This window comes from Rhinatrema bivittatum, chromosome 3 (assembly GCF_901001135.1).
Source record: "Rhinatrema bivittatum chromosome 3, aRhiBiv1.1, whole genome shotgun sequence".
Lineage (NCBI taxonomy): Eukaryota > Metazoa > Chordata > Amphibia > Gymnophiona > Rhinatrematidae > Rhinatrema > Rhinatrema bivittatum.
The window spans coordinates 278,691,717-278,715,276 of record NC_042617.1 but is presented as its reverse complement, the minus strand read 5'-3'; the positions used below and the strand labels follow the sequence as shown (position 1 = coordinate 278,715,276).

The following is a 23,560-nucleotide window of genomic DNA, read 5'->3' as shown; positions in this document are numbered from 1 at the left end:
CCACGGTCCGGACTGATCCGGGTACGTACAGGGAACATAATTTAAAACAAGAATAATTTAAAATCTAAAACTTAAATAGTCTATAACATAGACACATGTGAAGTATAGACAAACTCAGTTAAACAATTTCCATGGAATAGACCTCATGAAATAAAAAGGCTTTCAGATGTTTCCTAAATGTTTAAACATTTGAGATTTATTTTAGTGCTATGGGAAGACTATTCCAGATTATAGTCCTTCTATTAAAAATGCTCACGACTGAGTTGTCTATAATCAAAACTCCTTAATGGATGGGATTACTAACTGATGCCCATTCATAGACCACGATTCTCTACTAGGAACATGCTAAGTAATAATACTTTTGAGATACACCAACCGTCTTCTTGCATTGCTTTATATAACAATTATAAATTTACATTTGACTCGCACTGCAATAGGAAGCCAAATGTAAGTCTATAAGACTAGGAGCAATGTGGTTTTTCCTTCTTATGAACATAATTAAACAAGCTGCTACATTTTGTGTTGCATGGAATGCTCTTATATACGTCTTTGGGAGGCTAAAATACTGCGCGTTATAATAAATTGCTCACCTGTACCATACAGCTGCAGTAAATATTTTGGTGGGGGTGAATGAGAGTAGCCCAGTGACCCTGACCTGTATCATGCAGTTGTAATAAATGCTGGGTGATGATGGAGGTTCTTTTGAGTGTAACCCTATGCCCCTCACCCATATCATACAGATGCAGTAAATGCTAAGGAGGGTGGATATAACCTTGTGCACCTCACCTGTATCATGCAGTTGCAGTAGGCATTGGGAATATGAGGCTCTAATCCAGCAAATAGGGTCCTGTTGTAATGCTTAAAGTCAAAGGCTTCCAGTCCTAGTTTGGAATATTTTATTGTGACCTGAAGGAAAGAAAATGAACAAGGTAACCCTCTGTTAGTGTGTGCTCTCAAATGGTACCTCCAGCTGCTGGTTCAGCACACTACAAACACCTTAGGAACTCACTGCTTGATTTAGAAGCAATGTTAAAAGAAAATTGGTTCTTACCTGCTTATTTTTGTTCCTAGAATACCACAGATCATTTCAGACAAGTGGAATCTGCATCCCTACCAGCAGATGGAGGCAGAGAATAAAAGTTTTTCAGGCACTGCTACTTAACCAAGAGTACCACCTGCAGTCCCTGAGTATTGACCTCTACCCAAGCCAAGATAACTACTTTCCCAAACTCCAAGGATTTCTCCCTCTAGAGCGAACTGAGGAATAAGTTGAAACCCCTAACAAAACTGAACCCTCAACTTAGGGCAATGAAAAAACTTCCAATCTCCAAATAGCTTAAACTATGTACAATCTTGTTCAAATTCTGCATCATTCATTTAAATTCTGCATCACCTCTAGAATCGGGAAAAGGTCTTTCATAACAACAAGGGAACGGAAGTCTGGACTGATCTGTGGTATTCCAGGAATGAAAATTATTAGGTAAGAACCAATAAGAATCAATGTTCGTTTCCTATACATAGCCCAGATCAGTCCAGACAAGTGGGATGTACCCAAGCCCCTCTACACTGGGTGGGAACCGAAAGACCCGCACACAGCACACTCTTACCTTATGTGGCCTCGTCCGGGGCCCTAACATCCAAATGGTAATGTTTAGTAAAAGTGTGCGACGAGGATCAAGTCGCTGCTTGACAAATCTCCTGCAGATAAACCAACTGACACTTTGCCTAAGAGGCTGCCTGCGCCCTAATAGAATGTGCTCGCAACACAGACAAATATAGGCTGAAACAATCGCCTCCTTCAACCATCTTGCAATCATGCTCTTCACCACTTTGCAACCTTCTTTGGTCCACTGAATAAAACAAAGAGAGTCTGACTTCCGAAAGCCAATTGTCACCTTGAGATACTATAATAGAACCAGACGCATGTCCAAAGGTGAAATCCCCTTGCATGGGGTGAATAAGACGACAAGCGTGGAAAGCCCGGCAATTCCACCATCTGGCTAAGATGAAAAGCCAACACGACCTTGGGCAAAAAGGAAGGCACTGCCCACAATGAAACTCCATCGTCAGAAATCTGCAAAAAAGGATCCCTGTAGATACGGCTTGAAGCTCCGAAATTCTTCTAGCTGAACAAATTGCCACCAAGATCACCATCTTCAGGGTAAGGTCCTTCAAAGATACCCTTCTTAATGGTTCAAAAGGAGGTCCACACAATATTCGAAGACCCAAATTAAGACTCCAAGACAGACAAAATCTACGGACCAGAGGATGCAAATGTTTTGCTCCTTTAAGAAAACGTACTATGTCCAGATGAGAAGTCAGCAGCTGTCCTTGCAGCCTTCCTCTGAAACAGCCCAAGGCTGCTACCTGGACTCGGAAAGAATTATAGGCTAAACCTTTTGACAAACCATCTTGCAAAAAAGCCAAAACCTGGACAATGTACGCCTGCAAAGGATCAGCGTCATGGACCCCACACTAGGACTCAAACACTCTCCAAACTCGGATATACGCCAAAGAAATAGAAGATCTTCTAGCCTGAAGAGAAACAATCCCCGGCACTGAATACTCCGTCAAGTGGAAACGTCACCTCTCAAAAACCAGGACGCTAGACAGAAATGATCTGCCTGCTCTGAAAAGATGGGCCCTTGGTATAGCAATTCCTTCAGGTGGCTTAACCAGACAGAAAGCTACTGCCAGCTGAACCTGATTCACAACCCATGGATGGCACAGCCATTCCGGCAATACTGGGATCATGCTTCCTGGAAGTTGTTTGAAGAGCCATAGCATCCGACCTACGAGTGGCCATGGGGAAAATACATACAGCAGAATTCTCACTGGCCACGACTGAACCAGAGCATCTATACTTTCAGAACTGAATTCCCTCCGGCAGCTGAAAAACCTGATCACCTTGGCATTCTTTTTTTTTTTTTTTCAAAATAATGTTTATTAATAGCAAGAAGTACACGCCAATGTGTCGAACAAACCAGTAAGGTACAGTTGGGTCCAGCAGGACCGAACAACAGCGCTCGTAATGTACCAAACAGTGAAAGAAGCACAACAATTCTCCATTATAACGAGAATCAGTGCATTCCCACTGCTTTTTCTCCCTCTTGGTTTAACACCCCCCCCCCCCCCCCACCCACATACAACCATCCTGTGGTGCTAATGATTCACCCATCGCAGTCACTCCCACTCATAAGCCACACCTCCCTTCCACACTCAAACCATTTATCATCTCCAAACAACCCCATACAGACAGTCCCCTTACCACCACCACCCCCCCCCCCCCCCCCCCCCACCAGACCAGGGAATTCAGTCCCATACTTTAGTATAACCAACATTTAACAGTCCAGCCTGTATATCCAAGAGAAACAGTGCAAAATATGCCTGCCAGCACTCCTCATACATTTTATCCCATCTGCGGCTTCCAGAAATGCAGTCCTTTCGCTCCAATTGCATGAGCGATGCCATCCTGTGATACCAGGCCACTATGGAAGGCGATGCCACCAGTTCCACCCACACTGACAGGACAGTACGACATGCCAGTAGAGTGGCTAATCATCCAAACTTTGCTTTAGAGTGGCTACCTGGCGGTAGAGTACAGAAGGGGTGTGTTATCAGAATGCTTTCAGAGAGATGCGTAGCAATGCCTGTACAGTGGGTGATAATGTCCAGCACAGTATTCCAGAACCATGCAAGTGTCTGGCACTGCAGGAGGTGATGTATCAAAGTCCCCTCCTCCTGTCCACATTTAATACAGAGCGGGGAATCCGTGAGGCGCATCCGGAAGCGACGATCATCATCATAGTAAGTCAAGTGAAGAATCCAAAATTGCAAGTTCACGAAGCCCCACATCTGGAATATTGGCATGCAGGGTTTTAATGCAGGTCAACACATAGTCCGTTGAAATGTCCTGGGCCAAGATTTTGGACCACCGGCGCACCAGCGGCTGCAAGTAATCCTGAGTTTTAAGAGACTGGCCCAATTTTTTCCAGCCGGCTATAGTGTTGGTGAGGCATGTCGTATCAAAAACCTTGGTTGCAAAATCAGTTTCCGCGGCCAATTCCTCCAGCGTCCATGAAAGGGACTGCAAATAGTGACGAGCCTGTAGATACGCAAAGAAATGTGAGGGTGACAAGTGGTAATCCTTAGACAACATTTGAAAGTCCAAAATACTAAGTGACTCCGAATCATACAGATGAAAAATAAACACCACCTCACGGCTAGCCCAGCTTTGAAAGATGCTGCTGTAGTCCCGTCCAGGCAAGAGATCTGAATTGCCCAATAAAGGCAGTAACAGGGATGCTGTGCCAACTAAGCCAAGGAGCTTCCTCAGCCACCTCCAAGCACTGATACACGGGCACATCATCTGTCTGGGGAAATCCAATGTGCGCAATTGCGAGGGTCGGAGTTGCAGCAAATAGAGGGGTGACCAAGGTGCAGTCATTCTGCTCAACAACCCCGCCTCGCAATAACAATAAGTATCCGTCAGCCACTCTCCCACAAATCTCAGTTAACAGGCGACATTGTATAGCCGAAAATCTGGCAAACCACATCCCCCCATATTCCTAGGGTTCTCAAGGGTAGTGTATTTTATACGTGCGGCCTTGCCCCACCACAAAAACTGCGAAATGCAGGATCAAAGGCATTTTAAATCTCTAATGGTGAGCCAACAGGGAAGCATATGCAGAACATAAAGGATTTTAGGGAGAAGTACTATTTTCACCAGTGCACACCTGCCAAAAAGAGAGAGTGGGAGAGGACGCCATGCTAGTAACTGCATTTGTACTTTGGTAATGACATCAGAGAGATTTAACTCATACATTAAGCCCAAATCTTTGGGGATCCAAACCCCCAGGTAACGAAGCCTACCCAGGACCCATGCAAATGGAAAGGGTCCCCCCCCTCCCCCAGGAATGTGGTAGCACGGGGTCCAGAGCTAGAGCCTCAGATTTCGAAAAGTTAATCTTCAGCCCAGCTATTGCGCGGAATTGTTCAAAAATATGTATGATAACCGGAATGCTGCTGCGAGGGCGTCCCACAAACAACTGAATATCATCGGAAAAAAATGCTATTTTTAATGGGTGGTTACCGATGCTAAGTCCCCAAAAATCATTCTCTCCCCACAAATGGATGGCTAAGGGTTCCACCGCTAACACAAATAGGAGCGGGGAGAGGGGGCACCACTGCCGCACGCCACATTGTAAATCAAAGGAGTCCGTGAGGGCGCCATTCAACAAAATACAGGCGCTAGGGTTTTTGTATAACACCTCAAGCCATGCCACAAACGATCTCGAGAAACCATATTGACGCAGGGCCCAAAACAGATACTCCCACGATAAAGAATCAAAAGCTTTCTCGCCATCTAAACTCAAGATCATTGCTTCCGCCATAAGGTGGTAACTAAGGGCTGCGATAAGGCGCCGCGCATTCCGCACTCCCTTTCACCCTTTAACAAAGCCCGTCTGATCACGTTCAATTAGAGCAGGTAAGATTTATTTATTTATTTATCTATCCATCCCATTTAGGCGCGCTGCAAGTACTGCTGCTAAAATCTTAACATCTACATTGAGCAGTAATGTAGGCCGGTACGAACCAACTTTCAGGGGTCCTTATCCTTTTTTGGCAGGACCACAATGACCATCGATTAACCGCAGCCGGGAGTTCTTTAGTAACAAGCAGCTCATTATAACAATGAAACAACGAGGAGAGGAGATGAAATTTGAGAATTGTATAAAATTCGGACCCCAGCCTATCTTGGCCTGCCGCCTTCCCTACCTTCAATCCCTGAATCACAGCATATATCACCTGGTCACTGTCAGGTTTGTTCGGCTCTGTCAGCTGGTCTGCAGACAGGCGCGGCCAAACAAGCCCCTGAAAAAAGTGATCTGTGGCGGTAGGGTCTTGAGGCTTCTTAGCATACAACTCTTTACAGTAATCTAAGAACCTGGCAGAGATATCCGCCACTGTGGTCTTGTGATCTCCATCCTGCCCTCGAACGCTGACAATGACCGACTTTTGATTTCTAGGCCTTACTAAGTTGGCTAGCAATCTGCTTGCCCTGTTGCCATACTTGCACAATTGATATTGGTAATACTTTAACGATTTAAAGGCTCTTTGATGTAAAAGAGTGTTTAGTGTTTCTCGCGCTTGGTCCACCTGACCTTTAGCAGTAGGTGTCCTAGTAGCCATATAATGTTGCTGTGCGGTTTTGAGTAGTCCGGTAAGGCGCAGGGTCTCTGCATTGCGTTGCCTGTTCACCTTAGCGACATAAGCTATAATATGGCCGCGCATCACTGCCATTCCGGCTTCCGACTACGTAACCGGGGAGATCTCAGGGGTGAAATTTAGCTCCATATATTTCTTCCACCGAGTTTGTAGGTATGTGTGAAACACCTTATCTAAGAGCAAATCAGGTTGCATGCGCCAAGAAAAATGCCCCCGGGATCCCCGTCCGCACTTCAGAGTAAGAGTAACCGGAGCATGATCGGAGAGCGAGATGACACCTATAGTAGCATCCACTACCCCCGAAAACATGGCATTGGAAACTAGCAAATAGTCCAACCGGGAATTCGACCGGTGAAGTTTGGAGAAAAAAGTAAAATCCTGCTCATTTAAGTGCAATACCCACCATACATCAAGCAGCTGTAGTTCTTGACATAGGAAATTGACGCCCAAGTGGAGGTCGTTGGTGGCAACAGGCTTGGGTGGCTTGCAATCTAGCTGTTTATTGACAACCGTATTAAAATCCACCCCCACCTCCAAGGTATAATCCGAGAGGCTTGTTAATAAACCCACCAGTCCAGTAAAAAACTCATGAGAATAGCTGTTAGGTGCATAAATGTTACAAAACGCCACCCACTGCTGATGAAGGCCGCCGGCAGCTACCACATATTTTCCCTCTTTATCGTGACACACCCGGGTGAGCTGGAAAGGTAATTGTTTGTGAATGAGAATGGCGATACTCCGCTTACGAGAGGAAAAAGAGGAACATACACATTGTCCCACCCAGTCCCTTTTTAACTTTCCATGTTCTGCATCCGTGAGATGCATTTCCTGAAGAAACACTACCTGTGAATGCAGGTGCCGAAACATGGAAAGCGATTTTTTCCTCTTTATCGGGGAGTGGATACCATCACATTGAGTGACATAATTTTAACCGTTGCCATGGTCACTGCACAAGCAGTGTGGAAATAACGGGGCCCTGGCCTAAGCTCTGAACACACTGCAAAACGGTCCCGGGGTTTCCCAGCCTGAGCACCCAGCCCCAACAAGATCAATTCTCTGGTCCCAACCAGCCCCCCTCCCCCCTCCCTCCACAGCCTACACACACACACACACACCCCACCCCCCACCATTCGCACCACACCCACATCCATACCCACATACACACTATGCATATGCTCCAAGAGGCACAGGGACCCTCCCACCTGGGAAACATACCCATCCAAACTCAGAGATGTACCCCCCTCCTAATTAACCAGCACATAGAGAAGACCTTATAACGCGTATAACAACAGGGTACTTAGTCCTGCCAGGCCAAGCGCAATAGCTCTGTTGTCCAGTAAGAACAGCCCGGCCTGGCACAATGGAATGCAAAAACAGGTAACTCTAGATACCAACTGTGACAACTCCGGCACTTGCATTATCAGGTAAAGTATATAGCGGAGGCCCTCCTTTCTCTCCCAGTAACTGACCGCCTACCGCCATCCATGCTCATTTTAACTGCAAGTGCCGCTAGCCTTCCAGAGATAGGCAAATTAGAGTAATTCAGACTGCTCCAGGATTGTCCAGCTTTGCCAGAAAGGATGAGGCTTCCTCTTTTGACATAAAGAAAAACACACAGGTATCATGGTGAACCCTTAACTTTGCTGGATACAGGAGGGCAAAGCGGATTCCCCGTTTGTGTAAATCAGAGCAGGCCAGAGACATCAGCTTCCTCTGCGCTGCGGTAGCTGCTGAGAAATCGTTGAAAAGCAGTATCCTTGGTATTCCACAGAGGGCTGTTGGCGGAAGGCACGGAGTAGCTGGGTTTTGTGTGTCCAATTAAGAATGCGTGCCATGACCGGCCTAGGTTTGTTAGGTGCCTCGTGAGGTGGGCCCACCCGGTGAACCCTTTCTCAATGCAGCTTGTCGTCTTGCAGCACCAGGCCTAACTGACCAGGGAGCCACGTCTCCACAAAAGTTATCAGCTCTCCCTCATGCACAGATTCTGGCAGCCCAATTATTTTTAGATTATTATGCCTGCCTCTGTTCTCCTGGTCTTCCAGTCTGTCCAGCAGTTCCTTTTTGTCGGGCCTGAAGCTCTGCCACGTGGCACTCTGAATCTGCCAGCCGGTCCCCATAGTCGGAGAGTACCTGTTCTGCCTGGTCCAGCCACTTTGACTGCCCCTCCAAAGTACCTTTGAGATCGTCCATCGAGGTCTGTATTTTAATTAATCTGGCATCCAGTGCCATTGTTACACTCCGGGATATTTCTTGCAGCACTTCCTCTGATATTGCCGCCAGCATTTTAGGGGACTCCGGTGCGGCTGCCATTTTGGGAGCACTCTGCCGATTCCCCACGCCACTCCTTGTGGTCCGCTGGCGCATTCCACCTGCGGCGCCCAAAATTTCTCTGGCAGGTGCACAGACACAGGGGAAGCCCTCCAGGGCGAAAACGCTGCAGAATCGCAGTTTTAAAAATAGATTTTGCTGGGAAACCACGGAGGTGGGCCACGGAGCTCAAGCTCAAGTTGCCATAAGATCAAACTAGGCTCACCCCACCTGTGCCAAATGAGGGCAAAGGCCTCTGCTCACAGCTCCCATTCTCCTGGGTCCAGTTGCTGCCTGATAACATAGTCCACCTGCACATTGTCCACACCTGCCATGTGAGAAGCTGCTAATACTGAGAGATGTCTCTCCACCAAAGCAAAGAGTTCCTGAGCCACTAAACAACACTTTGTTCCACCCTGCTGATTGATATAGGCCACTGTCGTCGCATTGTCCGAGAACACGTGTACTGCACGCTCTTGAATCCAAGAAAGAGAGATCAACAATGCCCTGCATACCTCTCTCGTTTCCCGATGGTTGATTGAACAGGACGCCTCCATCGGCGAACACTGCCCTTGGTCTGTTGATCCCTGATATACTGCTCCTCTGTGGTCAGAACCACCCAGTCTGGAACCTCTAGATCCGCTCCATTCTCCAAACTGGGATGCAACACCATCACAAGACACTAGATCTGGATTCCTCCTGGAGAGGCAATGGTAGCTGAAACTCCTCCGACAACAGATTCCAACGGGTCAGGACTGCCTTCTGAAGAGGTTGCATGTGAGCTTTCTAAAGGCCCATGGTACCAATTCCAGGTTAGAGGCCATGGAACCTAGCACTTGTAATTAATCCCAGACTTTGGGAACCAACAGATCCAGCAATCAAACCACTTGCGACTGCAACTTGATTCCCCTCTCTGGGGTAAGGAACACCTTGCCTAACTGGGCATCGAATCATGTTCCCAGATATTATAGCGACTGAGATGGCTCCAGGTGGCTCTTCACCAGGTTTATCACCCAGCCCAGGGACCTTAGGCACTCCATAAACCGTCAAATGGATCAGTGACACTCCATCTCCGACTTCGCCTGAATGAGCCAATTGTCCAGGTACGGATGCACTTTCCTTCTGAGGGCCGCCACCACCACCACCATCACCTTCGTGACCATTCTTGATGCAGTCGCCAGCCCGAAGGGAAACGCTTAAAAATGAAAATGTTCTCCTAGTGCCGTGAATCTCAGAAACCTTTAATGGTCTGCTCGGTTGGGGATGTGCAGATATGCTTCCGTTAGATCTAAGGATACGAGAAACTTCCCTTTGCTCACCGCTGCAATCACCATCCGCAGCGTCTCCGCTTACCCACTGCTTGTTTCTTAGCAAGATAGGCCTCTTGTAGCACTAACACAAAATCTGCAGAAAAACCGGCAGATTCACTGTCTTCCTTATCCACCAGGTCCTCTCCTGACTCTCCTGCCTCTTCTCTAGCCTCTCCAGACCCATGTTGTAGTGGAGCAAGCAGGGGAGGGGAGTCTCTTAACTTCCTATCCATCACAGATCTCCTGCCACTTGGAGGTAAAATGGCCACCGTCTCCTTCAACCCCCCTGGGGCCTCGTGGAAGGGGTCTGCAGACCACGCGTAGCGTCCACCTGCTGAGCCCACCACCGTATCCACCTTTGGAAACTTCCAGAGTTCAAAGATCTCTTCAGGCAAGGCGTACAGCTTGGCCGTGGCCCTAGCCACCTTTAGAACGGCCTCCAGAGAATCCCATTCGCGGTCAATCAGCTTCTCTGCCTTCTTTGGCAAAGAAAAAGCCTTAGGTGGCACACACAAGCCATCCAGAACAGGATGCGCTCCTTGATTGTCGGAGTCTTCCTGTGTGTGTCCCTAATCCTGAGCAACTACCGCACATGGGGAAAGAAAGGGTGCCGCTCCTCTCTATGGAACAATCTCACCACCCCAGGATTGTCCCCATCCACAGCTGGAACCTCATCTACATTAGGATCATCGTCCGATTTTACTACCACAGGATCAACACCCCTATCATCTTGAGGATCATCTCGAGGACCCTCCTGGAAACAATCACCATCGGAATCATCTGAAGGCCGCACATCTGAAACAGTCTGGCAGCCCAGACCAAGGAAGTGATGGACCCCGGCAATCCTGTCTGCGCATTTGCCTTAGGTCTCCTAGCCGAGTGCTGAGACTTCTTGGGGGGGGGCGCATTCACTTATTTGCCACCTCCTTCCTTGGCTTATAAACTCAGTGGAGCAGAACAACAAAGTTTGAGGACAAAACTCAGAATCAGAGGACCCTTTGTCCATCCTGTCCTTCACTGGCTCCCGATCATCCCATGTCATTCCCCCCCCCCCACCTGAGTGCAGCTGCATTGGGGACAGCGGGGAGAAGGGAGTCTCTAAACTTCCTCACTACTGCCTGCCCTCTGCGATGTGCAATCAAAATGGCCATCGACTCCTCTGCCCCCGCCCCCCCCCGGGGGCTCTTGTACAGGACCCGATGATCGGGTGCAGCATTTACTCCCTGTGCCTCCCACGGAGGTGCCTTCCCCCACCGGAGGCACAGCTTTCAAAACAAGAGGCCGAACTGAGGCACGATCGCATCCCACCTCAGGCCCTGCACTCTTTTCCATGTCTCTCAGGAAACGCCATGCTGCAGCCACGGCCGAATGCTAAAAATAGCCCTGAGACGCATATGCCTCCAGGGTCCCTCCTGGTGCTGTCCCAGACCCCCGGAGCTGCTGCTATGGTGGGAGAACTTGTTCATACTTAACCCCAGCGATCACCGATGAAAGGAAATGCAGCCTGAGTCCCTGCTCCTGCTACATGCTCCTCAGAACTCTGTTTTTTTTTTGTTTTGTTTTTTAACTATTTAAAGGGGCAGAGAGCAAAAAAGGGGAGAGTAATAAAAAGGAATACTTCCCTGCTTCTGGCTGCGCTGCTGACAGTAGGGGGTGAGAGGACCTCAGAGGGAGCGAAGAAACCATGACCCCTGGCTTTCCCTCCCTCTGGAAGACAAGGGCTGAGGCAGATCAGGGATTACCAAATCCCCCGCTTGACCAGCTCTTTCCGAGGGATGGCCCACGAAGGAACCTAACACCTCAAGGAGCCTCTTCTTTCTTCTCTTTTCTTCAGAAAACAATCACTCTATCTTCTTTTTCTTTTTAAATTCCAGACTGTAGGTTTGCACCTCTACCATCTGCTGGAGACAGAGAAATACTGGGGGACTGCAGGTGGCACTCTCGGTTAAGTAGCAGTTCCTGAAGTTTTTATTATCTGCCTCCATCTGCTGGTAGGAATGCAAAACTCACGTGTCTGGACTGATCTGGGGTATCAACAGGAACAGGCTCAGAACCTTCCAGGTTACATTCTTTGCCTACCAAGATGCACGTTAACAACCCTGCATTACCATCACCAGAGCAACTGGGAAAAGGGCAGACTCCACATGTCAATCTGAAGATGGAGCAGCAAAGCTCTGTGCAGCACTGACAACGTTTGTACCATGACCACTCTCCTCATCTGCTTCCTCCTGGCCAGTCCTAAGTCTATAGCTCCCACATGGTGGCCCGCCCTGCCACAAAAATATATACTCAGTGCACTTAATGGGTCCAAGAAAATTAACACACCATACATCTGAATGAGCTGCACAACCAACACCACTGCCACACGATTTAACCGCAGCCACACATTCATCCTCACCTTTCGATACTTCTTGGCCACCATGTACAGATGTGGCTCCTCCTCCCTTCCAATTGGAGACTCTGGCACTTGACTGAAACTGTCAAACTCGTTCTCCATTTCCTTCAGCCGGTAAGGGACCTGACAGCGAGCAAGGAAAGATCTTGATCCGTAACATAATTAAAAGAACACTGACCAGAAATCCAAGGGCACACCCACCAGCATATACCTGGTTTCGAAGCTTGGTTCTTGGGTTGGGTGCATACCCAATGAATCCCACTTTCTTCATGGTGCGCAGAATATCTGGATCCACAGGTGGGGCTCGCCTATAAAACACAGCACAGAGTGAAGCCATAGCAAGGAGAGACACTGTTTCCATTTTGGACATTGCTTGGGGTGTACCTGGGTGCGGGTGCAGAGTTGGCAGCAGGCCAGTCTGAGAGGAGGGCCTCACTGATGAGTGGTGCAGGAATGAGGGATGGGGGCATGAGGTCCTGATTCCAGTCCAAGTGGGGCAAGTTGTCCACCATGCAGGGCAGCGCAAACTCTGTCTCCCGAGAGTAGGTGTTGAAGTTGACCTCAGGTGAATCTGCCCACAGGTGCACGCAACCCTCCGAGTCCCCAAACACCAACGCCTGCTTGCTGGATGAGACATCAAAAGTCATCACCAGCTGTCCCACTGTGTTCACGTGAAAGATGTCTGCGGGATTGGCAAGGCCTGTGGGCTCACAGAATTGACACTGCCCTGCAAGGACAAGAACCATCCTCAAGTCAGAAACACTACGTCAAAGTCCTAGTCTGTACCCAACTAGCCTTATTGAAGCATCCTTATGTATTATCTCTAATGTCTTCAAGCCTAATCTACATTAGGAAAACACTTTTTTCTCTCCAGCAGTATTCCAGGATCCTGGAGTTCTTCACACTCCTGCAGCAAATCCCTGACATACTTCAGACAGGGCCAGAGGGCAACCAACTACACCCTCAAAAACCACTGGAAAAATCTTTTTCATTAAAATCCCCCAGACTAATCTAGACAAGTGCATTTTTCTCCTCTGCCAGCAGATGGCGACAAAGAAGAAAGGTTTTACTGTACTGTTAACTTACTGTGCCACCTAGAGTCTTCTCAGTATTCTCTGTCTCAAGCAGATGGTACAGGTGTCTAACCTGCAGTCAGATATTGATATTGAAATTGCTCCCATGGATGTTAGATCCTGATCTGGGGCGATACCCCTGGTAAAGTAGGAATGAGCGGTGGGGGGGGGGGGGGGGGGGGAGCGATGACCCTTGTTGGACTTGTACTTTGTTCTTCATGGGGTGAGGGGGTATTGACAGCAAGTGGCGCTGGCTCCCTTATTTCCTGATCTCTACTTCTCACAAGCTGGTTCCTACTCTTCCTATCATGAAGAATCCATAAGGAAAGTATATCTTTCTTTTTGGGGCTCGTTTGGGGGGATCTGGCTCCTTTAAGAGATTAAAAAAATAGAAAAAAAGCAGTCAGTGTGGGTAGCTGAAGGAGTAGATCTATGACTGTATAGCAGGGCTCTTGCCTGTGGTTCGGGCCTTTGAGGAGCCAGTCTGTGGCTGCGGAGACTAAGGATAAAGGAACTGCACAGGTTTTCCCTTTATTTTTGGCTGCACAGTGCTAGATCATGGCCACTCCCATTGAGTGCAGGAAGCTGTGTGCAGCATGTGGAGATTGCCAGAGTAAGTTCTAGGCCCCTGGGTTGTGTGTAGGCTGTGTATCCAGTGGGTAGGACTGTTCTGGAGCCCCTGTATCAACCGTAGCGGTTAAAAAAGCCATCAGAAAGAAGCAACAATCTCGGGGGCCCAGAGACAGTTGCTTTTACAGAAACAGCCAGCACACAAACAGAAGCCATCTTGACTTCTTCCCCCATACTTCATGGGAACTCAGGGGAAGGGAATTGTGACCATCTATGTTTGTCACCCATGGCAGGATTCTCTTCTGCTCAGCGGAGTACCTCAGGTGGGAGGGGGAGTCTGAGATGTCTGAGGAGGACCCTGACTTTGAGGAACTTTCCTCAAAGTCAGGGGTCCTGACTTGAGGAATTTGTGCTGCTTTTTTTTTTTTTCAATATAAACTTTTATTGACCATATAAAGAGGACATTACACAACTTCTTAGTACACACGTCATAGTGTACAACAATGGTCAAAACATTTTGTATATATCATGTTCAAATTACAACATGTATCCCAATCCCCCCTTCCCCTCCGTCTCTCCAGTTATCACCAATGACCACAGTAAAATAAAATAGAATAAAATGAACGGTACTACGACCTGTGAGCTGCATTCACTTAAGAATAAGACAGAACTTTGTTCATCCTGCTGAACTTTGGTCTTTTATTCACATACCCAGTGGTTTCCACACCGATTGGAAAGCCACAAGTCTATCGTGTTTCACAGCAGTAAAGTATGTCATTTGATAATGAGAGTGAAGTCTATGGATCACCGCCGAAAGTGACGGAGGGTCAGGCCGCTTCCAAGCCTTTGCCAATTCACATCTGGCGGCTATATACACTTGTAAACTAAAAGTTGGGTGGGATTTATTAAGCCCCTCTACTGGTATATTTAACAGGGCATATTTAGGTTCTAATGGCCCACCTCCCTCCACTAAGTCAGCCAGCCACCCACTGATCTTTTCCCAGAAGGGTACCACCTTTGGCCAGGACCACCAAATGTGCACATAAGTGCCTGATAGGCCACAATTCCTCCAGCACTTATCTGTTGAATTGGGAAACATGGCATGTAATCTGACTGGTGTCACGTGCCAGCAATATAATATTTTATAAGTGTTCCTGAATAGCAGCAGAGATGGAACATTTCACTGTCTTATAAAACACTAAGTACGAGTCATCATCACTCAGTACGTACCCTAGAGCTTTAGTCCACACTATATGTGGAAAGGTGTAGGGTGAGTGCACATTGAATATAGTATAAATCTTAGATATGATACCTCTCATTTTGTCAGCATGTTCACAATACGTTTCGAACAGAGATTTAGATGTGCAGTGTTTTAGTGTCCAGCAGCATTTTTAAGAAGTGACAGACTTGCGCAAAGCCTAAGAAATTCTTCGTACATTGCTTGTATTTTTCCTCAAAATCGGCTAAGGTCATCACAGCTCCCTCCTTCAAAAGCTGTCCAACGCAGGCAATGCCATTGCCAACCCACACCGAGAAGGCACAGGATTCCATTCCCACTAGGAAAGTGGTATTATGAAACAAAAAGGGTCCCACCAATTTAGTCTTCCATTGGGTCCAAACTTTGAGTGTATTCTCTAACGCTAGCGGCATGAAGTTTACTGGCCTCCATGTCTGTTTGGGTTGCCACGGAAGTGCCTGCAGCGGCATTGCGCCCACCATCGCTTGTTCCAAAATGACCCATTGTTATAAGTGTCCACCAAGGCCTGGAGTTGGTCCACCAAGGCCCAAAGTACCATAACAAATTGAGGTCACTCACTCCACCATTTCTTTTAGGGAGAAAGAGAACAGAACAGACCTAGCAATTCGTGGTGGTCTCTTTTTCCAAATGTAGCTGAAGATCTTCTGCCATATCTTTAAAATGGTTGCAGATATGTGAATGGGGATTATGGAGAAAAAATACAGTAAGCGAGGCAAAATATTCATCTTTACGACCGTTATTCGGCCCACCCAAGAAAAGTGTTCCCTACTCCAGTTATTAAGGTCTTTCTCAATATTCCTCCAAAGGGGTGCATAGTTAAGCTCAAAAAGGTCAGATAAGCTGGAACCAATTTGTACTCCCAAATATTTTAATTTTTAGCCCAGCAAAATGAGAAGACCTTTGTTATGAGGGCCACCTCTTCACTTGAGAGGTTTATATTCAAAAGCTCCGATTTATCATAATTCACTTTAAAATCAGCCACCCTATGAAAGCTGTCCAGCTCTCCCACCACCTCAGCCAGTGAAACCCCCAGTTCCATAAGTGTGAATAAAATATCGTCTGCAAACAGTGATAATTTAAAATGCATATCCTGTACCACCACCCCAAAAATGCGTTCTGATTTGCGAACCCTTGAAGCGAATGGCTCCAGAAAAAGAGCGAACAGCATAGGAGACATTGGACAGCCTTGTCTGGTGCCCCGCTGTATATCAAAACTAGGACCATAACCGCCATTTACCTTTACTCTAGGCTTTGGGTGAATTGTATAGCTTTGCTACCCATTGTTGAAAAAATTTCCCAAAACGCATTTTCTGCAGTACTTTAAACAAAAATGGCCAGTGTACTAGGTCGAAAGTCTTTTCGGCATCTATGGATAGCAGTAGAGAGGGGTTATTGATTACGTTTAACCCAGTCCAAAATATCAACCACTTTACGGATATTATCATTCACCATGCGAGCGGGTATAAAGCCAACTTAGTCACTGTGAACTAAAGTAGGTATTACGGCCTTCAATCGCTCAGCTAGGATCCTCGCTAATATCTTGAGGTCTATATTAATCAGAGATATAGGTCTATATGATCTGCAGATAGTGGGATCCCTCCCCAGTTTTGCTAAAATCGTAATTCCCAAGACATTGGCATGACTCGCTAGAGAACTGTTTTCCCGCAAAGAATTAAACATTTCTATCAGTGGTGCAGATATTATATGGGTTCATTTTTTATAATAAGCCCCAGACAGACCATCTAACCTGGTGATTTCCCCAGCTTTAATAACTTTATGGCATATATCACTTCTGATTCCTGAATAGAGCTATCCAGAAGGGTCTGCTGCTCAAGCATGAGCAACGTTAAAGACGGCTCAATAATATTATCCTCTGCACTGTAAAGGGTTGCATAGAAATCAGTAAAACATTTCCAAATATCTTCGGAAGATGTGAATACTAACAGTTTCCATTGTTAATTTTGGCAATATTGTTCTGGGCAAGTACTACTCTTAGTCGCCTAGCTAAAAGGCGCCCCGCTTTATTCCCCTCTTCGTAAAAATGTTATTTGGTTATCTCTAGTGCAAAGGAGTTATGCCCTAGCAGCAGTTAGTTTACAAAATTTCTAAGACATTGGGAAGAGTTTGGGTAGTTGGTTGATCGCTTGAGGGTATTTTCAAACGTGTCGGAGACTGGAATTAGAAATTGTATGTCATCAGCATACATGAAGTAGGTGATGCTGAGACTAGAGAGTAGCTGGCATAGAGGTAGGAGATATATGTTGAACAGTATGGCTGACAAGGCAGATCCTTGGGGGCCTCCTGTTTCTAGGTTGCTTGGGTCGGATTTGGTGTTGTTGTTTACCTGAAAGGATCTATTGCTTAGGAAGGACTTGAACCAGTTCAAGGGTGTTTCGGTGAGACCGATTTCAGAAAGTCTACTTATTAAGCTATTATGGTCGACTGTGTCAAAGGCTGCTGATAGGTCGAGGAGGATAAGGAGGAAGCATTGACCTTTGTCGAAACCCCTAATAATTGTGTCAGAAAGGGCAATAAGTAATGTCTCTGTGCTGAAGTTTTTACAGAATCTATGTTGTGTCGGGTATAGGATGTTGTTCATTTTTAGGTGCTGGTTCAGTTGTTTGAGAACTGCTTTTTCTGTTATTTTGGCGAGAAAAGATAGATTGGAGATAGGTTGGTAGCTGTTAAGATCGGATAGGTCTAGAATTTTTTTTTTTTAGGATGGGTTTAATTATGGCCAGTTTTAGTGAGTCAGGGAGGGTTCCTTCTTCCAGAGATTTGTTGATGATATTAGCTATTGTAGGGGAAATGGTGTGTGAGACTTCTTTAAGGGTGCTGATTGGAATTTTGTCGAGGTCGTGGTTGGCAGGCTTTAAGGCTTTAATTAGGTTCTCTCCTTCTGTGCAGGAGATATGTGGAAAGGTAGACCAGAGTGTAGTGCCTTTATTGATATATGTGATGTTTTGTTGTGGGAAGCTTAGAGATGACGCCGGGTCATCCCAAGACTGGTAACCGGCGATAGGGTTCAATCCAAGCCAATACAAAGGCAGGCAGAGGAGGACAGTATCCAAGCACAGTCCAGGGTCCAGGCAGGCGGCAGGCAAGAGAAGAACCAAATCCAATCCGAGTCAAGGGCAGGCAGCAAGAAGGCAATATCCAGGCACAGCAGAGTCAGAAACACAAGAAACAAGGGAATCCAACGAGAGCACCAGCATAAGCAAGCCTGTAGCCAAGGCAGTGCTGTGCTGGAACCAGGGCTTTAAATATCAGAATTTCCTGCACCTCGGTGGGTGGAGCCAGGATGCAACTCACGCCGGGCCATGCTACAGCTGGGAAACGCTGCTGAGCGGTGGCACTGCAGGGAGCCCCCAGCGTCAAGGATTATCAAGTGGTAAAAGAGACTCTCTTCCACAGACTTGGCCCGGAACAACCAGTATTCCAAGTATGGTGCACCATGATTCCTTCTTTTTCAGTGCGGCCGCTACGACCACCATAATATTGGAAAATGTTCTGGGGGCAGTGGCTAGGCCAAAGGGTGGTGCACGGAACTGATAATGGCAACCCAGTACTGCAAAACGTAGGAAATGGTGTTCTTGAGGGATTGGAATACGTAGGTAGGCCTCGGATAGGTCCAAGGAGGTTAAGAACTCTCCTGACTGTACGGCCATTATCACGGAGTGTAGGGTTTCCATGCTGAAATGATTCACTCATAGATGTCGGTTGGCACTCTTGAGGACCAGGATGGGTCAAAAGGAACTTTTCTTCTTGGGTACGATTAAACAGATAGAATAATGCCCCGTATTTTCCTGGAACACAGGTACTGGAATAATAGTCCTCATCCTGAGGAGCCTTAAAAGAGTAATCTCTACTGCCTGCTTCTTGTGCTAGAAGTGGCAAGGAGACATCATGAATATGTCCCGAGGAGTACTGTGAAATTCCAGCGCATATCCTTCTCGTATGACCTCCAGTGCCCATTTGTTTGAAGTGATCTCGACCGACCTCTGATAGAAGCGGGACAGTCGACCCCCTATCTCCTCGTTCCAAGGGTGGGTCGGCAAATTTTCATTCGGGGGTTCAGGACGAACCCGAACCTGCTTCTCTTGGGCTGTTGACTACAAAAGGACTGAGACCTCCCAAAGGGCAGAGACCTCTGAAATGTTGAGTTTCTGTAGGGGTGAATGTGTTGGGAGCCCCTGGATTGACCTCTCATAGGCAAGGGGCGCTATAAATGCTTTCTCTTATCTTCTGCTAGCCGGGGAACTGGAGATTCGCCCCATTTACTGGCCAGCTTTTCCAATTCACTTCTGAAAAGGAGTGATCCTTTAAAGGGCATCTTTGTAAGTTATGTCTTGGAGGTTGCATCTGCTAACCGATTCCAGAGACATAGCTGTCTTCTGGCCACCACCACTGAGATCACTCCTCTAGCTGAAGTACGGATTAGATCCGAGCCCGTGTCAACTAAAAAGGCGGTAGCAGATTCCATAATCGCTCTAGAATTCACCGCCGAGTCATCCATATCCTGAGAGAGGAGTAGGCACAAGCGAACTACCAGGGCACAACAAGAAGCAATCTGTAAGGTCATTGCTACTGTGTCAAAGGCATGTTTAAGGATGGATTCCATCCATCTATTGTGCGCATTCTTTAAGGCGGCTCCTCCCTCCACTGGGATAGTTGTTTGCTTAGAGATGGCACAGACCAGCGCATCCACTTTAGGGAAATGGAAATGCTCTCTCACTGCCGGATCCAGTAGGTATAGAGCTTCTAGTGCTCGTCCCCCTTTAAAATTTGCTTCTGGGGCATCCCATTCCAGGTCAATCAACTCCTGGATGGTTTCCAGTACTGGAAAGGAGGAAGAGACTCATTAGGGAAATCAGAATGGGGTTCTTCTTTGGTTCCGTCATAGAGTCTGCCCCAGGAACTCCCAGCATCTTCAGGATCTGGGAAACCAGGGCTGGCAATTTGTCTCTATGAAAAAACATAATACGGTTCTAAACCAGGGGGAATTTCCCCATCTTCCAAGGAATCTGTATCCTCTTCGTCTCTGCCAGCGATATCCTTGGTGAGGCGAGGCATGCCTCGAGGTCTGCCGATAGGACTGGGAGAGGGAGGGCTTACCAGCTGAGGTTCTGTCCAGACAGGGGCAAGTGAGGTAGCTGACCGTGCCTGTATGAAGGCTTGAAGGCCCTGGAAAAATTCCACCCAAGAGAAGGCAGCCAGGTCCAGGAGGTACTGGGGTAGGTACCACTGAATTTCCCTCTCCCATGAATGACTCAGTCCCGGGGGTACTCAGATCCAGGGTACTTCCAGTTAAGGCTGTGGCTAACCCATCATCTGAATGAGAGGAGCTGGGCTTAGCAAAGTCCAGGGAGGCCAATTCTCCCTGGGCTTCTTCACAGTGCTGACTAAGCTGGAATCCAGGTCAGACTGTGAAGCCCTAATATGACATGCAGCACAGTTTCTTGGCTGCCGGAGCCATTGGCGGCAGTATCTGTGTGTTCTGTCAGCTCATGCTTAAAATTTTATGTGCTCAGATTTGGGGCATCTAGGTGGGACGCGGCAAGGCGCATGCACAGCCCATGCACCCAGCTTTACCTGTATTCTGCGCTTAGTAGATTGTGCGTGTATGTACAAGCATAATGTTATATGCATTGCACGTACTGATGTTCTATGGAGGGCAATACTGCATGCACAAAGACGCGCGCAAGATGGTGCCACTACAGCCTACCACATGGTGAGCCAACCAAGCCTAAAGCAGGGCCTAGCCCACTTCCCCTTATCCCAACGGGATCAGGAACGATGTCAGTACGAAGCGCCGAGCTAGAAGACTGGAGGAAGTCTTACTGAAACCTCTCCAAATGTCATTGGATCGGGAGGTAAATCATCTTCTCTTTTTTTTTTTTTTAATTTACCTGGGCTCAGTGCTTACTGGCTGAGTACAGAGACGGTCTCCGGCTTCGGCGGGGAGAGGACTTTGGCCATCACTGCCACGCTCAGCTTCCTGCACCTGCTGCCTTTCAGCTGCTAAAGCAGCAAAGTCCACGCCGGGAACCGGCCACTGGACCAAAGCACACATCTGAGGGATCTCGGAAATCACCTCAGGAATTCTCAACCGGGGGAGGAGCCTTTAGGTATCACTGCAGGAGAGCAGGGCTCAATTTCTTTCTCCCATTTAAACGTAGAATTTCTCCTTCCAAAAAGTACAGCAATCCCCATAGGGAGTGGTATGTCCATCATCTGCTGGAGACGGAGAAATACTGAAGGGCTGAGGTCAGTGCAGGGGTGTATCTAGGGTGACATCAGCTTTGAAATCTGACTCCGTCTCGATCTGCTTGCAGGGAAGTATGACGCATTGGTCCTGAGACAATCTGGCTACAGACTAGGAAATGGTCCTGGTCCGTAGCAGAGGTCAGTTCCAAGAGTCAGGACAAGACAGACAGACAGAACAAGGCAGGATGGACAGTGAGGACCAAGAAAGAGCAGGACAAACAAGGCAAGACCACAGAGAGGTGGGAAAAGCAGGAACAAAGCAAGGAGACACTGAAGCAACAAAGCAAGACAGGAGCAAAGCAAGGAAACACAGCAAGATACCAATGCAAAGAGGGACTACAAGGCACGAAGGGTAGCTACTTGCACTGCAGACTAGGCAGGGAGATGTTTTGCTGAGGCATTTTAGGAGAGTGTGGCTGGGCCTTAAGTACCCATTGTTTTCTCGTCACGGAGCCTTTAAGTTGGATACAGTGGTATGCGAGCATGAATAAGGCTGGCGCGTGAAAGCAGTGGGGAGGCATCATGGCAGCATCCCTGTGATGCAAGAGCTTGCGGCCATCTGGGGTGAGTCGGCCGGTTGCGGGACTGACCCATGACTGGTCCATTGTTACACATTAGGGCTCAGGCAACTTCTTGGGCCGTGTCAGTGTTGCTTCAAGACATTTGTAAGGCAATGACTTAGTCTTCCCTGCACACTTTTCCTAACATTATAGTCTGGATATTCAGGCTCTGGGCGCAACAGTGTTTGGCAAAAGTATTTTGTGAGCGGGTCTTTCAGGTTCCCGCCCAATTTAGGGAATCTTCGGCACATGCCACTTATCGTCCACAGACCAGTCCAGACAAGGAAGGAAAATTGGTTCTTACCTGCTAATTTTCTTTCCTCAAGGTCCACCAGACCAGTCCAGAATCCCACCCTGTTTTATTCTAAAAGATTGCTTGGCTGTGCCTGTGTATGGATATATGGTCAGTAGTTGTTGGCATTCACTGAAATGGGTTTTCGTCTATATTTGGTTTTATTGATTCTTTTTTCACCTGCTCGAATGTTTGGAGGTTTAGTGTTTGCTTTATTAAAGATCTACCTAGAGACTGCAGGTGGCACAGTAACTTAAGTACCAATCATAAAGTAAAGTTTTTTTTTCTCTGGCTCCATCTTCTGTTTGGGCAGAAAAACCTTCTTGTCTGGACTGGTCTGGTGGGACTCAGGGAAAGAAAATTAGCAGGTAAGAACCAATTTTTCCTTCCCTACCTACCTTGAGAATCAGGGGTATATTTAGTAAAATGTATTATTGCATTAATGCATGTTGTTAATAAATAGCCCCCACTGAGATTATGGGGCTCTAGTAAACAATAAGCAATAAATTGCATTATATTTTAGTAAATTCAGCCCATAATATGCTAAACACTACACATCTCAAACATAATTTAATCTACTTGGCCAAATCAGCTAGAATACAAGGACATGACTATAAAGAAGCATGGACTGAAAAGTGGCATTTTAGTTACTTCTCAGTACCACTTACCTCTTCCGAGCACTATGCATTTTGTTCTTTTTTGTATTTTAGCCCATGTAAGTTGTTTTTTATGTTCTTATTATTATGAATGTTTTTAAATTTTGTAAGCTGCTTCATGCTAAAAGTAGAATGCGGATCAAAAATGTTTTAAAATAAATACAATAAATGCCCATAGCCAGGGTTTGGGAGACAGCAACTGCATAGACTCACCTGACTGAGAGATGATGGCAAGCCGGGCGGTGTAGGTGGGTATGAACCGGACGAAGAGGGGGTGGACATGCACCTGCAGTGGGGTGATGGCCCGCATTGTGCGTAGGTCGTAAACCTTTAGGAAGCGGTCACAGGCCAAGCCATTCATGCGGCTGGAGAAGCCACAGGTCACCAGCAGATTCCCATGCACGTCAAAATCTGACAGGCTTCCCGAGTACGCATCGAACTCCTGTTCCACTTTAAATGTGCGTAGATCTCGCAGACACACCTGGGGAAGAGGGGGGAGAACAAACAAGTTCAGCAGCGAGCTGGAAAAGCTGTGTAAAGACATTTTGTCCTCTTTCCAAGTCCCTCCTCCGTTGGTAGCAGAAGCAGCTGAACTGCCCTCAGCCCTAAAACATCATGCAGCCTACTTCATCTGCCTTCTTTCC

At 47.2% G+C, this 23,560-nt stretch overlaps 1 protein-coding gene across 10 annotated transcripts in view; it reads right to left on the bottom strand.

The window, feature by feature from the left end:
* The window catches only part of PAN2 (poly(A) specific ribonuclease subunit PAN2), a 136,449-nt gene that overhangs the window by 59,737 nt on the left and 53,152 nt on the right, over nucleotides 1–23,560 (bottom strand). For all 10 annotated transcript variants that reach the window (XM_029594778.1, XM_029594782.1, XM_029594785.1 and 7 more), the window contains 5 exons: nucleotides 23,130–23,397; nucleotides 12,625–12,967; nucleotides 12,452–12,548; nucleotides 12,244–12,363; nucleotides 787–906 (listed from right to left, as the gene is read on the bottom strand). In XM_029594778.1, the coding sequence (XP_029450638.1) occupies nucleotides 787–906; nucleotides 12,244–12,363; nucleotides 12,452–12,548; nucleotides 12,625–12,967; nucleotides 23,130–23,397 (948 nt within the window). The remainder of the gene's footprint in view (nucleotides 1–786; nucleotides 907–12,243; nucleotides 12,364–12,451; nucleotides 12,549–12,624; nucleotides 12,968–23,129; nucleotides 23,398–23,560) is intronic.